General features: G+C 31.6%; 2 protein-coding genes across 5 annotated transcripts; one reads left to right on the forward strand and one right to left on the reverse strand.

The window, feature by feature from the left end:
- The first annotated feature begins 6,034 nt into the window (after positions 1–6,034).
- LOC106305246 lies at positions 6,035–7,714 on the forward strand. 4 transcript variants are annotated; one of them, XR_001262943.1, is made up of 7 exons: positions 6,035–6,219; positions 6,327–6,463; positions 6,540–6,573; positions 6,730–6,798; positions 6,967–7,026; positions 7,097–7,207; positions 7,591–7,714. XR_001262943.1 is itself a non-coding variant. In XM_013741625.1 (7 exons), the coding sequence occupies exons 2-7, from the start codon at positions 6,368–6,370 to the stop codon at positions 7,597–7,599; spliced, it is 390 nt and encodes a 129-aa protein (XP_013597079.1). In that variant the 5' UTR covers positions 6,035–6,219; positions 6,327–6,367; the 3' UTR covers positions 7,600–7,714. The 4 variants fall into 4 exon arrangements, 3 of the variants coding, with proteins under 3 accessions (XP_013597079.1, XP_013597080.1, XP_013597077.1); XM_013741625.1 differs by having other exon boundaries at positions 6,719–6,798; XM_013741626.1 differs by having other exon boundaries at positions 6,719–6,798; positions 7,600–7,714.
- A 3,124-nt stretch (positions 7,715–10,838) lies between these two features.
- LOC106301384 (glycine-rich protein A3-like) lies at positions 10,839–13,209 on the reverse strand. The gene is made up of 3 exons (XM_013737764.1): positions 13,026–13,209; positions 12,470–12,705; positions 10,839–11,320 (listed from the first exon to the last, which is right to left on the reverse strand). The coding sequence occupies exons 2-3, from the start codon at positions 12,678–12,680 to the stop codon at positions 11,070–11,072; spliced, it is 462 nt and encodes a 153-aa protein (XP_013593218.1). The 5' UTR covers positions 12,681–12,705; positions 13,026–13,209; the 3' UTR covers positions 10,839–11,069.
- Positions 13,210–14,170: the final 961 nt, after the last annotated feature.

Below are 14,170 nucleotides of genomic sequence, written 5' to 3' on the forward strand. Positions count from 1 at the left end.
TATTATCCGCGGATATCCGGATCCGGATCCGGATCCGTCAAAATAATTAAAAATAATTTTTTTAACAAAAAATACTAATTTTTTTAATATAATACATAAATTAAATATTTATAAATATATTTATATATGTTTATAATATTGTAAAAACTAAAATATAATATTATAAGATTAATTCATGTATAAATATTAATATATGAAATATAAATATTGATAAAATTTACAAATTTAATGTATTTTAAAAATACGGATCCGGATCCGGATATCCGGACCTAAAAATTAAGATATTCGGATCTGGATTCGCTTTGCACGGATCCAAGATTTTACTATCCGGATTCAGATCCGGACACCCCGGATATCCTATTTTCGGAGCGGATCCGGAGCGAATCTCGGATCGAATCCGGATCTCGGATAATAAGTCTCAGGCCTAGTTTAAACCGTGATATTATTCTACCTCAAAATGCTTAATACATATTAGATTCGAGTTTGACCAGTTCAGTATCAACACATAGTGATTGCATAAATTATCCTTGTACAGAAGTTTATTCGTACCAAAATCTTCAGAAACTTAGTTAATATATATAACTGTGAATATAGCCTAATTGGTGACTTTCGTTAGTATAAAGTATGTAAATCACACAATATCCATATGTATTTTAATAACACGAGAAAATACACAGTATCCATATGAACTCATGGACAAATATATTAGTCGTGGTATGTATGACCAGACTTCCTCTCGTCCTAGCTACTAGGGGAAACTGAAAGACAAATCTTGTATATTATATAAGGTTATATTATTGTCAAATGTTAAGCTAATTAAAATCAAAGTGAGAAGTGAGAACTAATGCTACTGGCGAAGGAAATTGATATTTGTGTGAGTCAAATTTTAAATTAGATCCACCAATCTACATATGACTTCTGAGGTTCCATCTCTCTTTTGAGTTACGTCTGCTAAATTTTCTTGAAGATGTTTGTTTTTTTTTATTTCACATTAGTATATTTATATTTTATTGTGCTAAGAATAACTTTTAGTAATTAAGAAAAGAAAGGCATATGTATGAAAGTGACATTGCCTCTTCAAAAAACCTTATCTATCCCTTCCAAAACCTAGAAGGCACCTTATTTGTACTAAGATTCCATTAGTGTTGAATTCTAATTAGCTACTCTCTGATAAAAACTATATATATATATTATTTGTAACTAAAAAGTCGAATATATTAAATACTATACAAAAATATTTAATAAGCTAAACGATTCGTTTCGATTTGTTCCTTTTTAGTTCGCTAAAACCAGAATTTATTATAGATTCAAGTGCAAACTTATATATGAGTTTTAAAGCGCAAAAGTGCCAAGCAAATTTTCTTTGGTTTAGGATTTCCTTTAGTTAACTTTGTGTACATATGATTGAATTTCTTTTGGTTAACTACACAGACACAAAGACATTTCATGCTGATCATAATTTTATATCATCAGATTTCTTATAAACCACTATCTACAATATGTTGGAATGAAAGAAATGGTCGATGTATATTGAAAATGGAGTGCTTATTTTTAGTACAACGATGTGCTAGTGGTCGGGTGGTAGCGTGGCGTTCCAGCGTCGGTAAGCGAGTTGAGTTCAAATTCGATTACACTCAGATATCCCTAACACGTGGCCACAGGTAATTTAAAATTCTCTCGCCGGGGAGCGGTTTACCCTTTTTTGTTTTAGTACAAGAACACCAACAGACCAATACGAAGAGCAGAAAAAAGGTTTTCAAAATAAATATCATGGATCTCAAGACCAGCATTTTATTATAAAGAAGATCAAACTCAAAGAAATACAATCAAACGTAACATGTTCAGAGAGCGACTTCAAGACGAAAACGAAATAAGTGATAAATAAGGTTTTAGCCAGTACCAACATTATCTTGGTAGAAAAAGGCTTTTCTGATATCAGATTATTGTTTATTTTTTATTATCTTTAAAGTTATCTTAGTTTATGTTTGTTTGTTTTAGTTTTATAAGTTTATATATCCGATGTAGTAACTGAATTTTAATATATATTTTAAATTTTAATATTTAATAATTTAGACATTTTACAAAATAGTAATTACTATTAAAATTTCATATTACTCAACATAAAATATAAGACTCTTTATATACATTTATTTAGTTACAAATTTTACTGAAATAAATATTTATTTTAATGTATTATTGGATAAATCAAAAATAAAAAGTAAAAAATCTATAAAATAATAATAATATTGGGACTATCGTATGTTATTATTTTAAAATATATATATTTTATAAAATAAAAAATATTTGATTTTTGCATTAATTAAATTTTGAAATGCGAATTATATTTGACTTTATTTATGATTTGATGTATATAAAATATGTTTCATAGAATTTAAATGTGATTTTAGATATAATTTTACTAAATATCACCAAAATAAATTGAAATATCATCAAAATATATTGAAATATAATCATCAAAATGAATTAAAAATATAATCTTTTGTTTGTAATTATAATTTTAATGGCCATATAATTATACAGAATTTTTGTAAAAAATATTAACTTATCAATTTGTGTCAAATTTTTTTTTTGATCTATCCTAATTTAGAACCGCATAAATTTATTAGTTTATAGTGTTTATTAATTTATCGATTATTAATTTACAGAGTTTACTGTATAGTGATATACTGATATTATTTATAAACACTAAAACTAAAAATACTAATGTTAAATGTTTTAACGTACAATTAGAGGTGTGTTATGAAAAAAACTGGAATTTTATTGTATCGCGAGAATTTAAATAAGGGCAAAATTTATACCCGTAGAATTTATAACACTGATAGAAAGATTATTACAGAGGGAAGAGAAGAGTGAATGATGCGTTTTCAAATGATCGAAATCGATCATATATATAGAAAAGAAATTTACTGTGCAAATAGTGCAGCGGGCCCCACATCTTTTATATTTTCAACGAAAACGGCTCCTCCTCCTATTTTTGACTTTCGTAACAGAACTATGAATTGTATTGACATGATTAATAAATAAAACACTTTACCTGTGACATGAAATACCCAAATATCAGTGGTAAGTGAAACTCTTTGTTTGCTTGTGGTGAGCAAATTCTTTAATGCTGCTTTCTTTTTCACAAACATCTCCACAATGTTCTTGTAGCAGTCCTTCTTGACTGAGGCTTGAACAGGTTAACCTTGCAATATAACAAATTAAAAGAGTAAGTAACGTTAGATTATTTCAAAACAAATATTAATAAGACAATGTTATATAAGGTATTACCTTTTCGCAGAAGTGCTTAAAAGCAGTACTTTCAATGAATGAAAGTGGCAATTCTCCTAACACTAGAAGCTCGTTACAAGCTTCTTTGAAAACCGTCTCAGACACTTTAGATGCCTTCAGATTTCCTTCACTACCAAGTTGCTGTTGATTTTTTTCTGACTAGTTAACCACACTTGGTGTTCTTTGCAGATTTGCAAATGCTTCTTCAGGTTAGAAGTGCCTGACTTGGATGCACATGAGAAGTTCTTTTGGCAATGGTGACAGATGCATTTGTCACGACTCTCTTTGGTTCTGGTGTAATTCTTCCAGAAAAAATACCTTGGCTCAACCAGCTTCTTCACCTTGCTCGCCTGAGATGATGGTCCATTTGCATCAGCATTTTTCCCTTGGTACTCTTGCTCTTCGTATTCCACATCCATTGCTTCTTCAGTCGCTTGTAATAGAAGAAGAACAAGCGTTAGAATTAGTAAGAGCTTGTTCACAATAAATTCAAACATCATACGTTAAACATGATCACTAATATATCAGCCACATCACAACAAATAGACTCGATATCAACACATATATGATCAACGCTTGATGACTCATTACACATAATGTCAATATTAAAAAATATAATCAATTATAGAATCATCATACGTTAACTCATCAGACATCACACGTGAAGTTCAAGCTTCATCACACTCATATGAAACAAGTTATATCTTAAGAACTTTCAACCAAAGCCAACAACAGAAGCTTCTAAAAACGATTTGTGACAGAAGCGTAAAGACTTTCAACCAAAGTCAAAATAAGAGAACAATTATAGAATCTAAAAACAACAAAAGTTACATGTATCGAATATTAAGACTAATCAAAATCACGAGGCTTGACCCAAAACACCAACATATTATCCCAACCAAAAACGTGAAATTGAAAAACGAAATTAAATTTATCGAGAACTCAAGAGAAAATTGAGTACCTCGGATTGATTATTTTCTGACTAAAGAGATGGATTGGTTTATCAATTTTGAAGAATCGCAAAGCCATTTATATAGGAACTGGTATATAGGGTTTCAAATTTGAATCGATGATGAGAATCAGTGAGGATATTTGATTACGGGGTTAAGGAAAAGATATATGAAACAATATTACGGGATGATGAGATTTCGGAAAGGTTTGGTAGAGGATTTCGCAGAGAATCTCGGTGTTAGGCTGTGTAATCGAAAAGAAAATGGAAAGGGATTAGGGTTGAAAAAGTTCGGGTTTCGGGAGTAACCAATCGGATCTCGGGTTTTTACCCGACCCGACCCGACACCCGTTGTACCAAGAAAACATGACCCGATCGGTATATTTAGAGGATCTGAACCCGGCCCGAAACCGGTTTTATCGGACCGGGTTCGGTTCAGGTTTTCGGGTTCGGATTTATTGCCCAGACCTAGCATTTAAGAGGGCAAAGACCATACTTAGAGCCTTGATTTCTTATTGTTGTACTCTTGTCTTTTCAGAATAGAATAAATGATCTTCAACACCCTTATTCTTATGCAGGGCGACCCATGTCTATAATAGGCCCTATTCAAATGTTCGGTAATGTGCCCTTTTTCTATTATAATTTTTTTTATAAAACTTTTACTATGTTGAAAAAGGGCCCTAAGCCATTGCTTACTCTGCATGTGCTCTGAGCCGTGCAATTTTACTCACGCCAGATTTCAAAAAGTGAGACATGCCAACCATGCATAATAGCTTGATTATGGAAACTTGTCATCACCAGCAGTCTTAAACCATCACAGAGTATCATTTCAGCTAGTTGGAGAATGAAATTTAGTCCCATTCTAAATATTTTGAAATTTGGTTTGGAAATGGTTCCATTTTTTTTTTAATTCAGATATAATAACACATCATAAGCTATGTTGAACCATACTTAATTAGATTTGGTTCTAATTCGGATTTTGGTTATCCGAATACTTATTTTTGTTTTTCACATTGAAAATATGCAATTTAATTTACAACCTTGGAAAGTTTAAGCAATCTAAACTAACAAAGATTTGATGGTATAATTAAGAAGTAAGTTTTAAGAGAAGAAAAACATAACAAGTTAAAACTACCAACTAATAACTCTATGAACGTATGAAACATTATTTAAAATTCAAAATAAAATAACATTGTGGAAACTTCAGAAAAAGTTATTCATAATCGAACTTCAAAAGCAATTGTCAAAACATAAAAATCTCAATATTTGACCAAATACCAAAAATATACATTTAACTGAGTATATGAGATAATTATTCATGTTGTAGATACTTATTGTGATTATTGAGTATTTTGGCCACTTATTCAGGATTGAGTTTGGGTTTGGTATGAAGTTTTTATGGGGTTCTGAATTTTTTTAGGTTTCTTTTGGATATTCATCTATACTATTATCTGTAAAGTGGTTTTTCGCAACGAAATTTTGACGTTAAAAGTTAGAGTGGTTAATATCGTTTATACCCTTAATGAATAAAATATATAAATTACCTACAAATAGAGATGTCAAACTGGGTATTGGACCGCGGGCCTGGCCCGTTAGGGATTGGTGCAGGGGGGTTCGGGCCTAGGGATTCATTACCCGCAAAATAGCGGTCCTTGCGGGACTGGGCTTGTGCGGTACCGGGTTTAAAGCGGGACGGCCCACCTCAACCGTGGGACGGCCCACATCAACCGTGGGACGGCCCACATCAACCGTATCTCGAGGCTTCGCTGTCTTCACCTGAAAAAAAAAGAGTGAACCACCGGAGCTTCTTATCTTTTCGATCAACCACCGGAGATTCTCTTCTTCCTCGAGCCTCCACCGGAGCTTCTCTGCTTCATCAAGCCACCACCAGAGCTTCTCTTCTTCATCGATCTCCCACGGCATGCCGTAGCTTCTCTTCTTTATCGGGCCACCACCTTCTCCTCGTCACCGACCAAAAGGTATATATTTTCTTCCTCTCATGAACTCTAGACTTTATATATTTTGATTACTATTTCTGCATGTGTACTTTGTAAATGATAAACTGATGCAAAGGATCCAAGTCCAGAACCTCCTGAAGCAAAAATAAACTGAAGGTTAAAAAAAAATATGAGAGGTAAAAAAAAACAAACTGAGAGGAAATCTGTTGAGAGGCTTGTCGCAGTGATTGACACAGACTCTTCGAGAGAATTTTCTATTGAAAAGGTTTTGCCAGTACATTCCTGAGTTAAATAGAACTTCGTTGCTACATGTGTTCATAACTATCTTTTGGATATTACAGGGGCAAGGTCCATGTCTCAAAGATATTCCCAGCGGTATGTTCATGACGTTTTGAATCTTGTTGAATCCCTTCAAACCAAAATATAAATCCTAGAAATATTTGAAATTCCTTTACTGGTTTCGTTTTGTTCATCTAATGTGCAATTGAAATGAAATATATATCTTGAATAACCGCTGTAGTTGCTTACAAGGTAACGAGGAAGACGTCTGATGAAAATTTAAAGTTACTGCACACAATTCTATTTGCTAGGAGAGGGAAGGTGAGTGTCTTATTCTGTCACTCTAATAGTCATAATTCTAAATTGTCAATCACATGCATATTCTTGTGGATTTTGATCAGTAGTTTGGACTCAAGTTCTGCAGCTCTTATGTTAGCCTCAAATCTACTAATCATGTTTATGTATGACTCATTCTTAATGTTTGAACAGGCTGCTCAGATCAAGACAAACATATTGGGCTTCTCAGGCTTTGTTTGGCATGGAAATGAGGTGCGCAGCGTCACACATTATTTGCGTATGCATTTTGATTTGTATATAATGGCGTCTTTGGTACTTGTAGGAAAAGGCAGAAGAGAAAATAAAAGAGAAGCTTGACAAATGTAACAAAGAAAAACTGTGGGAGTTTTGTGATCTGTTTGACATACATATTACCAAGGCTACAACAAAGAAGGTCAGTATGCACATGAAAGAGATTTTGCTATTATCAAGTCAGCAAGAAGACTAAGCTATATGTAGTTACAGCCTAGTCAACTAATCTATATATGCATATAACAATGATGCATATCAGCTGAAAGACTAATCTCCATAGCTACACGTACACGTATTGTTTCTTCTCGGTATTGTGCTTGATAATAAAATTGTGCTTGATAATTAAATTGTGCTAGACACGTATACGTACACGCATTGTGCTTGATAATTAAATTGCCAAATACTTGTGTTGTGTCTTCATGGTATTCCTATAAGATTAGAAATAGACTTTGCTATGATCAAGTCAATTCTTGTTTGGTGTTTGTTCCTCAGAAACTCATTCTTGTTTATGTTTGTTCGTGCAAGAGGAAGTAGACAGTGTAATATCCGATATCCCGCGGGACGGTCCGCGAAGGCCTGCAAAGAATGCGATACGGGATTGGACAGCTATTTTCAGGACCGCATCCGCGCGGGATAGGCCCGCCGTGTCCCGCCCGAAGACAAACCCGCAGCGGTACGGGACGGGACGGGATGGGAGAGCCCAATTGACATCTCTACCTACAAAAAAAAAATTAAATTATTTTGATTAGATAAGAATTATCCAAAATCCAAAAATATATTTTTTTAGAAAAGATAATTCCTATATATACTGTGTTATTATCTGAAAAATACTTTTTAATAAAAAATATTTTTTTTAAAAAATAGAAAGCACAAATAACTAAATATTTATGAAATAAAATTCTTAATTTTATATAATTGAAAATATAATGTTGAGTGATTTTTAAGATTTACTTATTAATATTAAATAATTTTACAAATCAAAAAAATATTATACGTAAGAATGTTCAAATGAAAACATAAATAATAATTGGTTAAAAAGGTAAACATAAATTAAATAATAATGGTAATTTATCATCATAGTTTTTTAATTAGTAAAAAATATATTAATAAGTAACTACAAAATGTACAAAACACCTAGTTTGGTTCATATTCAGCTCAAAATACCGTAGAATAAGATTCATTTAGTATTATGTCGGACGGTTTTAATTTATCTTTTCGAGTCAGATCGGTTTGTTTTCTGGGTTTGGTTCCTTTACTCACCCTAAAGAGTAATTTTTGTCAAGTCCATATCTTTATTGTGCTTCAATCACCTTAGAAACAAGAAGTACGTTGTCCAAGAACAATCGGTATTTCACAAAAGCAAATGGTTTGGGAAGATTAAGTGAGAAAACAGTTTATTGTCTTATACTCATTCCGTACCACAAAGCTAAACTTTTTATTATTTTCACATATATTAAGAAAATACATCAAACTACCATCATAAATGTATCGTTTCTGTAATTTTCAATTTTCAATAATTTTTAATCAATAGTAATTCAATAAAGTTAATTAATTTTTTTGAAGTTACAATTTTTTCATAAAAAATACAAAAATTATATATTTTTGAAACAAACTTCTTTTCTAAAAAGTCTATCATTAAGAAACGGAGAGAGTATTTTATATTAAGAACACTATGTCTTAAATTCTGCAAATTCTCTGCATCTGGTCGCTTAGGCAGAAGCACCAGCTAGAGGTGGAGTTAAGTGTCGTAGGCATAAAGCTAATCATGAAAAATTCCGAACATAAGAAGTTAACTCATCCCAAACGACTGACCAATAAGATTTGAATAACTCGGCAGTGAAGCCATCAAACCCAGAAATTTGTTGGATGACATCTTAAATAAGTAATTCTTGATCACATCATGTGAGAAAGGGCAGATTAGTGTTGTTTGTTTTGCAACCGAACACTTAGCTGATATTAGGTTGTCCAATATCTGAGGTAGACGAGGACATAAACCCTTTTCCATTGTCCCAAGCTAGAAGGGAAGTGAGCCACAACTAACTCATGAATTTCATGTAGAAAATCATCAAGCGTTCCATCCGGTTTAATAAGTTATTTGATTGCGTTATAGGTACTCCGAGATGTAGTCATTTAATGGTAGGAAGACGTATTAAATCATCTTCACCCATCCATTTTATCTTTGATTTCTGGCGGAAAATCTACCTTCTGATGCATGAAGCAAATCGTAGGAGAGCTGATAATTCAGCCTCAAAATTTGAAGTTATATGAGAGTTATGGCTTCGCAGTTCTTTTGCTCTCACAAACTCAGTAGTCTCATTACCCCGCTTCTTATATCACCAAAACCTTTCCTTATACAAAATTTTCATTGGTTTTTAACACTTTTGACTTTGAAGCAAATATCCTTTAGAGAACTCTATATATTACTGATTAAGGGTTCAAGCATACAACCAATTAGCATAACGTGCAGATGATATGTCATTGTATCACTTTAGGATCCAATCGGCAGAGAAATAAAGATACATTGACACTAAAAAAGCACAAAATTTCTCTAATCTAAGCAAATAGAAGCAAGTTTCTGATCTAAACAATCCAACTGAAAAGTCAACTAAAATTAAAATTCAGTTATATATTTAAATTATATTAAAATACTAATATTTTTCGTTTAAGAACTTTGACGAATATCTTATTGATACAGTTGATCTTATATATATTATTATTTTAAATGTTTTTAAAATGTAAAGCAATGTTTTGAAAATTGGATCAGATGATGAACCGGTAAACACACATAAATCCTCATCTAACCTGGGTAAATCGGCTCAGCCAAGTTTTGATAATAATATTCTATATATATACACATATATATATGATAATATCACTTAAATAAATGTATATATATTTCGTTTATAGGAATACAATATTCGGAAAAATAAATAACAATGAGTAATTATTTTCTCTTTCCATGAGCACCATCAACTTTTCTTATTCTTTAATTGTATTTTTTCTCAATTCTATTTACATACGTTTCCTCTTCTGCATTTTCCATTTTATGTAAAGATCGTTTTCTACAATTTTATCTTCGTGTACAGAGAACTTTTTATTAGTCCATCATTATTTCAAATTTAATAATAACTAATTAAATCAAATCAAATGGAAAGAAAAAACTTCTTTAATGTAAACTTCTTTAATGTGAAAACCACTGAAAACAATAGTTGAAATATAACTTAAATATCAAACTGGGATTTACAGCAAAACCGGGTCACCGGTTCTTGGTTGAAATATAACTTAAATATCAAACTGGGATTTACATTAGTGTCATTTAACTTTAGTTTCAATGGTTTTTGGCTGATTTTACTGGTTCAACTCAAATTCGGTTTTGGAACGGATTCTGCTAAATAAAGGAGTCACAGTTGAACCGTTTTAACCGGCCGGTCCAGTTTGATTTTAAAAACACTAATGTAAATTGATTGAACGACCTATTAGAAAGTGGCATCAAATTTATTACTGTTGAAAATTAATAGGCATTGATTTAAGGTGTTTTTTTTTAAAAAAAAAAATAGAATTTCATGGTTTCAAATGATAATACTTAGAGAATTAGTAATAAATTATAACAATTATATATATAAAATCACCCAAACTATGTACGTATCGAAATTCATATTTTTAAATTACTGAGTGAATACACCGATAGTGTTGGGTAAGAAATCAGAAACTATTATATAGGTCACCTTGATCATACTCATGACTTCTACTATAGAGCAAAGTCAAAACCAATATATACAAGAACATAATATATAAAATCTATAAAAACAAAATATGTCATTAGAAAAGCCATAGATAGCTTCATAGTACACGTCCATATAATAATACCATGTTCATTATTAAGCCTGAATTATCCCAATTCGAACCAGCGATCTCTAAACCGACGAAAGTTAAAACTTATAATGTTTGTGATTTATTTGAAACATCTGGTCAGTCCAGAGAGACATATCAAAGGGGCTTTTACATCACTTCCACTTCTTGAACTTACCTCCTCCGAACATCCCATGCCCACGTTTAAACTTGCCTCCGTGATGCTTGAACTTCCCGTGCTTCCCGTGCTTGAACTTACCATGACCATAACCATAGCCATGACCATGGCCATATCCGTGACCATATGCAGCGTGTCCGTAAGGGCTGTGAGAGCTATGAGCTACGTGGTGAGCTCCATAGGCTGCTGCAGCACCAGCAATCATACCCCCGATTCCTCCTGCGTGTCCTGAAACAAGAGTAAAGACAAATCAGATGAAGTAAGCGTAAATCTACAAAGCTATCTTCACTACAACAATACGACTAGACTTTGACCCGCACAGCTACGCGGATATTATTTTTAAACAATTATGGATGTTTTTCAATTTGTAGTGTCAAATATTTATACTTGTTCAATGATTTTAATTATTTGTATATGTGTGACATTTTTTCATATTGTACTGTATCTTGATAAATAAATCAAAATTATATGATAAATAAGTTATTTCTTATTTGATATCTATCATCGTATAAATCATTTATATATTATTTTTTGTATGAGTTAATCTAACAATTAGTATGTATATTAATATATTTATTTTACCAAATATTTTTTGGCAAAAAATAATTTATATTTTGTGAAAAGGTCTCACAATTTTATGAAAAATTATTACCTTTTCTATATTATCATATTCGTTAATATATATGGGAAAAGGTTAACTTTAAATTTAAAAATATTTAACATGGTTATATATTTATATTATATATAGTGGAAGCACTTTTTGTTGGGGATGGGTTATTTTTACAAAATGTTAAACGTGTTAGACTGATCCTTTAATGTTTTGTGTGATGAGTGTTTTTGTATCCCGGTTATATATGTTAGTTGATGTATGCGGTTAGTGTTGATTATTGTAGTTTAAACTATATAAATTATAATAGGTGGATGAAATGTGTATATTTCTAGGGGATTGTTAAATTACAAAAATGTCATCAATAAGATCTTGTGTTTTAGTTTAAAATCAGTGGCATAAATTGTAATATCCCACGTGATAGTAAGATAGGAATTTTAAAATTACATCTTTATTAATAGAAAAGGTATCAGAAAATACTTTGTTCCTATTTCTTTCTAAAGTAAAATCTAACACCAAATATGATACCAAATCTTGGTTTATCGTAACGACATATATACAAACACTCATTTTCAACATCTTCTTGAGTTAAAATCTACCACATATATGATACTAAATTTAAGATTCTATTACGCTTACTTCATCTAAGACAACTTCAATTACTTTTAAACTTCTTAACAAGGAGACATTTACAACATTTAAGATACTGTCAAGCTACAGGGGAGGACTAGAAAGGTCGTTTGCAGGAGGCAATACAGAAGATACAGTACCTGAGTGATGAGCAGGATAGCCAGTAGGAGGATAACCAGCATGACCAGATGCAGGAGGATAACCTCCATAACCATGAGCTGGAGGGTAGGCACCAGGTGGTGGAGGGTAACCTTGATGTGGTGGGTATCCAGCTGGTGGATAAGCCCCAGGACCCGGCGGGTATCCAGCGGGTGGATACCCATGAAACCCTCTGTCTTTGTCACCTCCCATGTTCTCTCAATCGACAAAAAAAAACCTACACAAAAAGACAATAAACACCACTTGGTTTAAGCCAAAACAACAACATAATCCAACCCCATTCAACTTGCACAAACAAAGCGTGAACTTCAAGCTTTCATCAGGCGATCAAGCAGAAAAACAAGATTCAAGTAACGAGCTAAACCAGGAAATAATGTAATGAATCATTGATTAGCTTAGAGATCAGCGTAAGTACTCCCAATCAAATTGCATAAAAAGAGGCATTAACGTCAAGCTTTTTCATCATGGTATGAAACAGATACATCAGAGTAATCAATAAGTAGACATAAAACTTGAAAGATATGAGAGCTTTTTTACCCAAGACGAATAGCGAGAAATGTCGAAACTGAATTGGAAGATAGAAAATATAACGAAGGTGTTTGAAGATATATATTGATGAGTTTGCTTTACACACGTACAAATATTTCCTTACGCTTCTTAGCAAAAAAAGAAAAAAAAAATTTCCTTACGCGGCAAAGATTCTGAAAAAATATATTTCATAAAAAATTCCTTACACACGTACAATTATTCTTTATAAATATTAATGAGGTACACATTTTCAACAAGAATAACGACACGTACTGGTGTTATTAATGAAAATTTAGAAAATATATTGAAATATCAAAGTGAAATGAATGGCTAACTGAACAGTTGATTTCAATTCGAGCGATTTTTCAGTACTTATAGAGGCGTTTGTGAAATATAACTAAAATATAGGGGTCAAAGAGAGAGAGATAAGAATATATTTGTTACGTACTATTTTAGCGTTGCGAGAACGCGTAATGGATCCGTGATTCTACGAACATACATACGTGAGGACAATAAAATGCCTTTTCAGTTGCACTTTAATGGAAAAATGCCAAAAGGATCGAATCTACACGAAATTAATTATGATTTTCTTATTTTTTTGGTAACAAACTAACAATAGCCACATGAGGTGATTGATACTCATTCCCCTGACTGTACGTCAAATATATAATTTTAGGCAAAATATTTTTATTCATTAGTTTATATAATTCAACATATGATTAATAATCCTTATTTTCAAGCTTTAACCTTTACCTATTTGATTATAAAGAAACTATCCAACTAAATAACATTTTCTAAATAATTCTGAAATTTCTAGATCCATTCCAAGTCATTTACTTATCTATAAATAAAATCATACATATTAAGTTATTCCATATTTTTTAGCAAAAAAAAGAAGAAGTTATTCCATATGATACAAATTGCATTTGAGTCTTTGACACATATATTTTATGGAATTTTTTTATAAGAATACAATAATTTAATTACTATAACTATTTAATACTTCATGTGTCTCATAATATATTGAAGTTTAAGAGAATTATTGTTTGATTCGAAATAAATGAAATTTTCAGTTTTTATGTTAAAATTTATTGTAGTTTGACATTTATGACCAATTCTATAATGCAATATTGTTTTTGACTAAACTAATTTTA

Source organism: Brassica oleracea, chromosome C7, assembly GCF_000695525.1.
Source record: "Brassica oleracea var. oleracea cultivar TO1000 chromosome C7, BOL, whole genome shotgun sequence".
NCBI classification, from domain to species: domain Eukaryota; kingdom Viridiplantae; phylum Streptophyta; class Magnoliopsida; order Brassicales; family Brassicaceae; genus Brassica; species Brassica oleracea.

Coding starts and splice junctions, on each gene's coding strand:
- LOC106305246 (XM_013741623.1), top strand. CDS start 6,368: ATGAGAGGTAAAAAAAAACAAACTGAGAGGAAATCTGTTGAGAGGCTT. Junction 6,464..6,539: donor GAGAATTTTCTATTGAAAAG/GTTTTGCCAGTA, acceptor TGGATATTACAG/GGGCAAGGTCCATGTCTCAA. Junction 6,574..6,718: donor TCTCAAAGATATTCCCAGCG/GTATGTTCATGA, acceptor TAACCGCTGTAG/TTGCTTACAAGGTAACGAGG.
- LOC106301384 (XM_013737764.1), bottom strand. CDS start 12,680: ATGGGAGGTGACAAAGACAGAGGGTTTCATGGGTATCCACCCGCTGGA. Junction 11,321..12,469: donor CTATCCTGCTCATCACTCAG/GTACTGTATCTT, acceptor CTCTTGTTTCAG/GACACGCAGGAGGAATCGGG.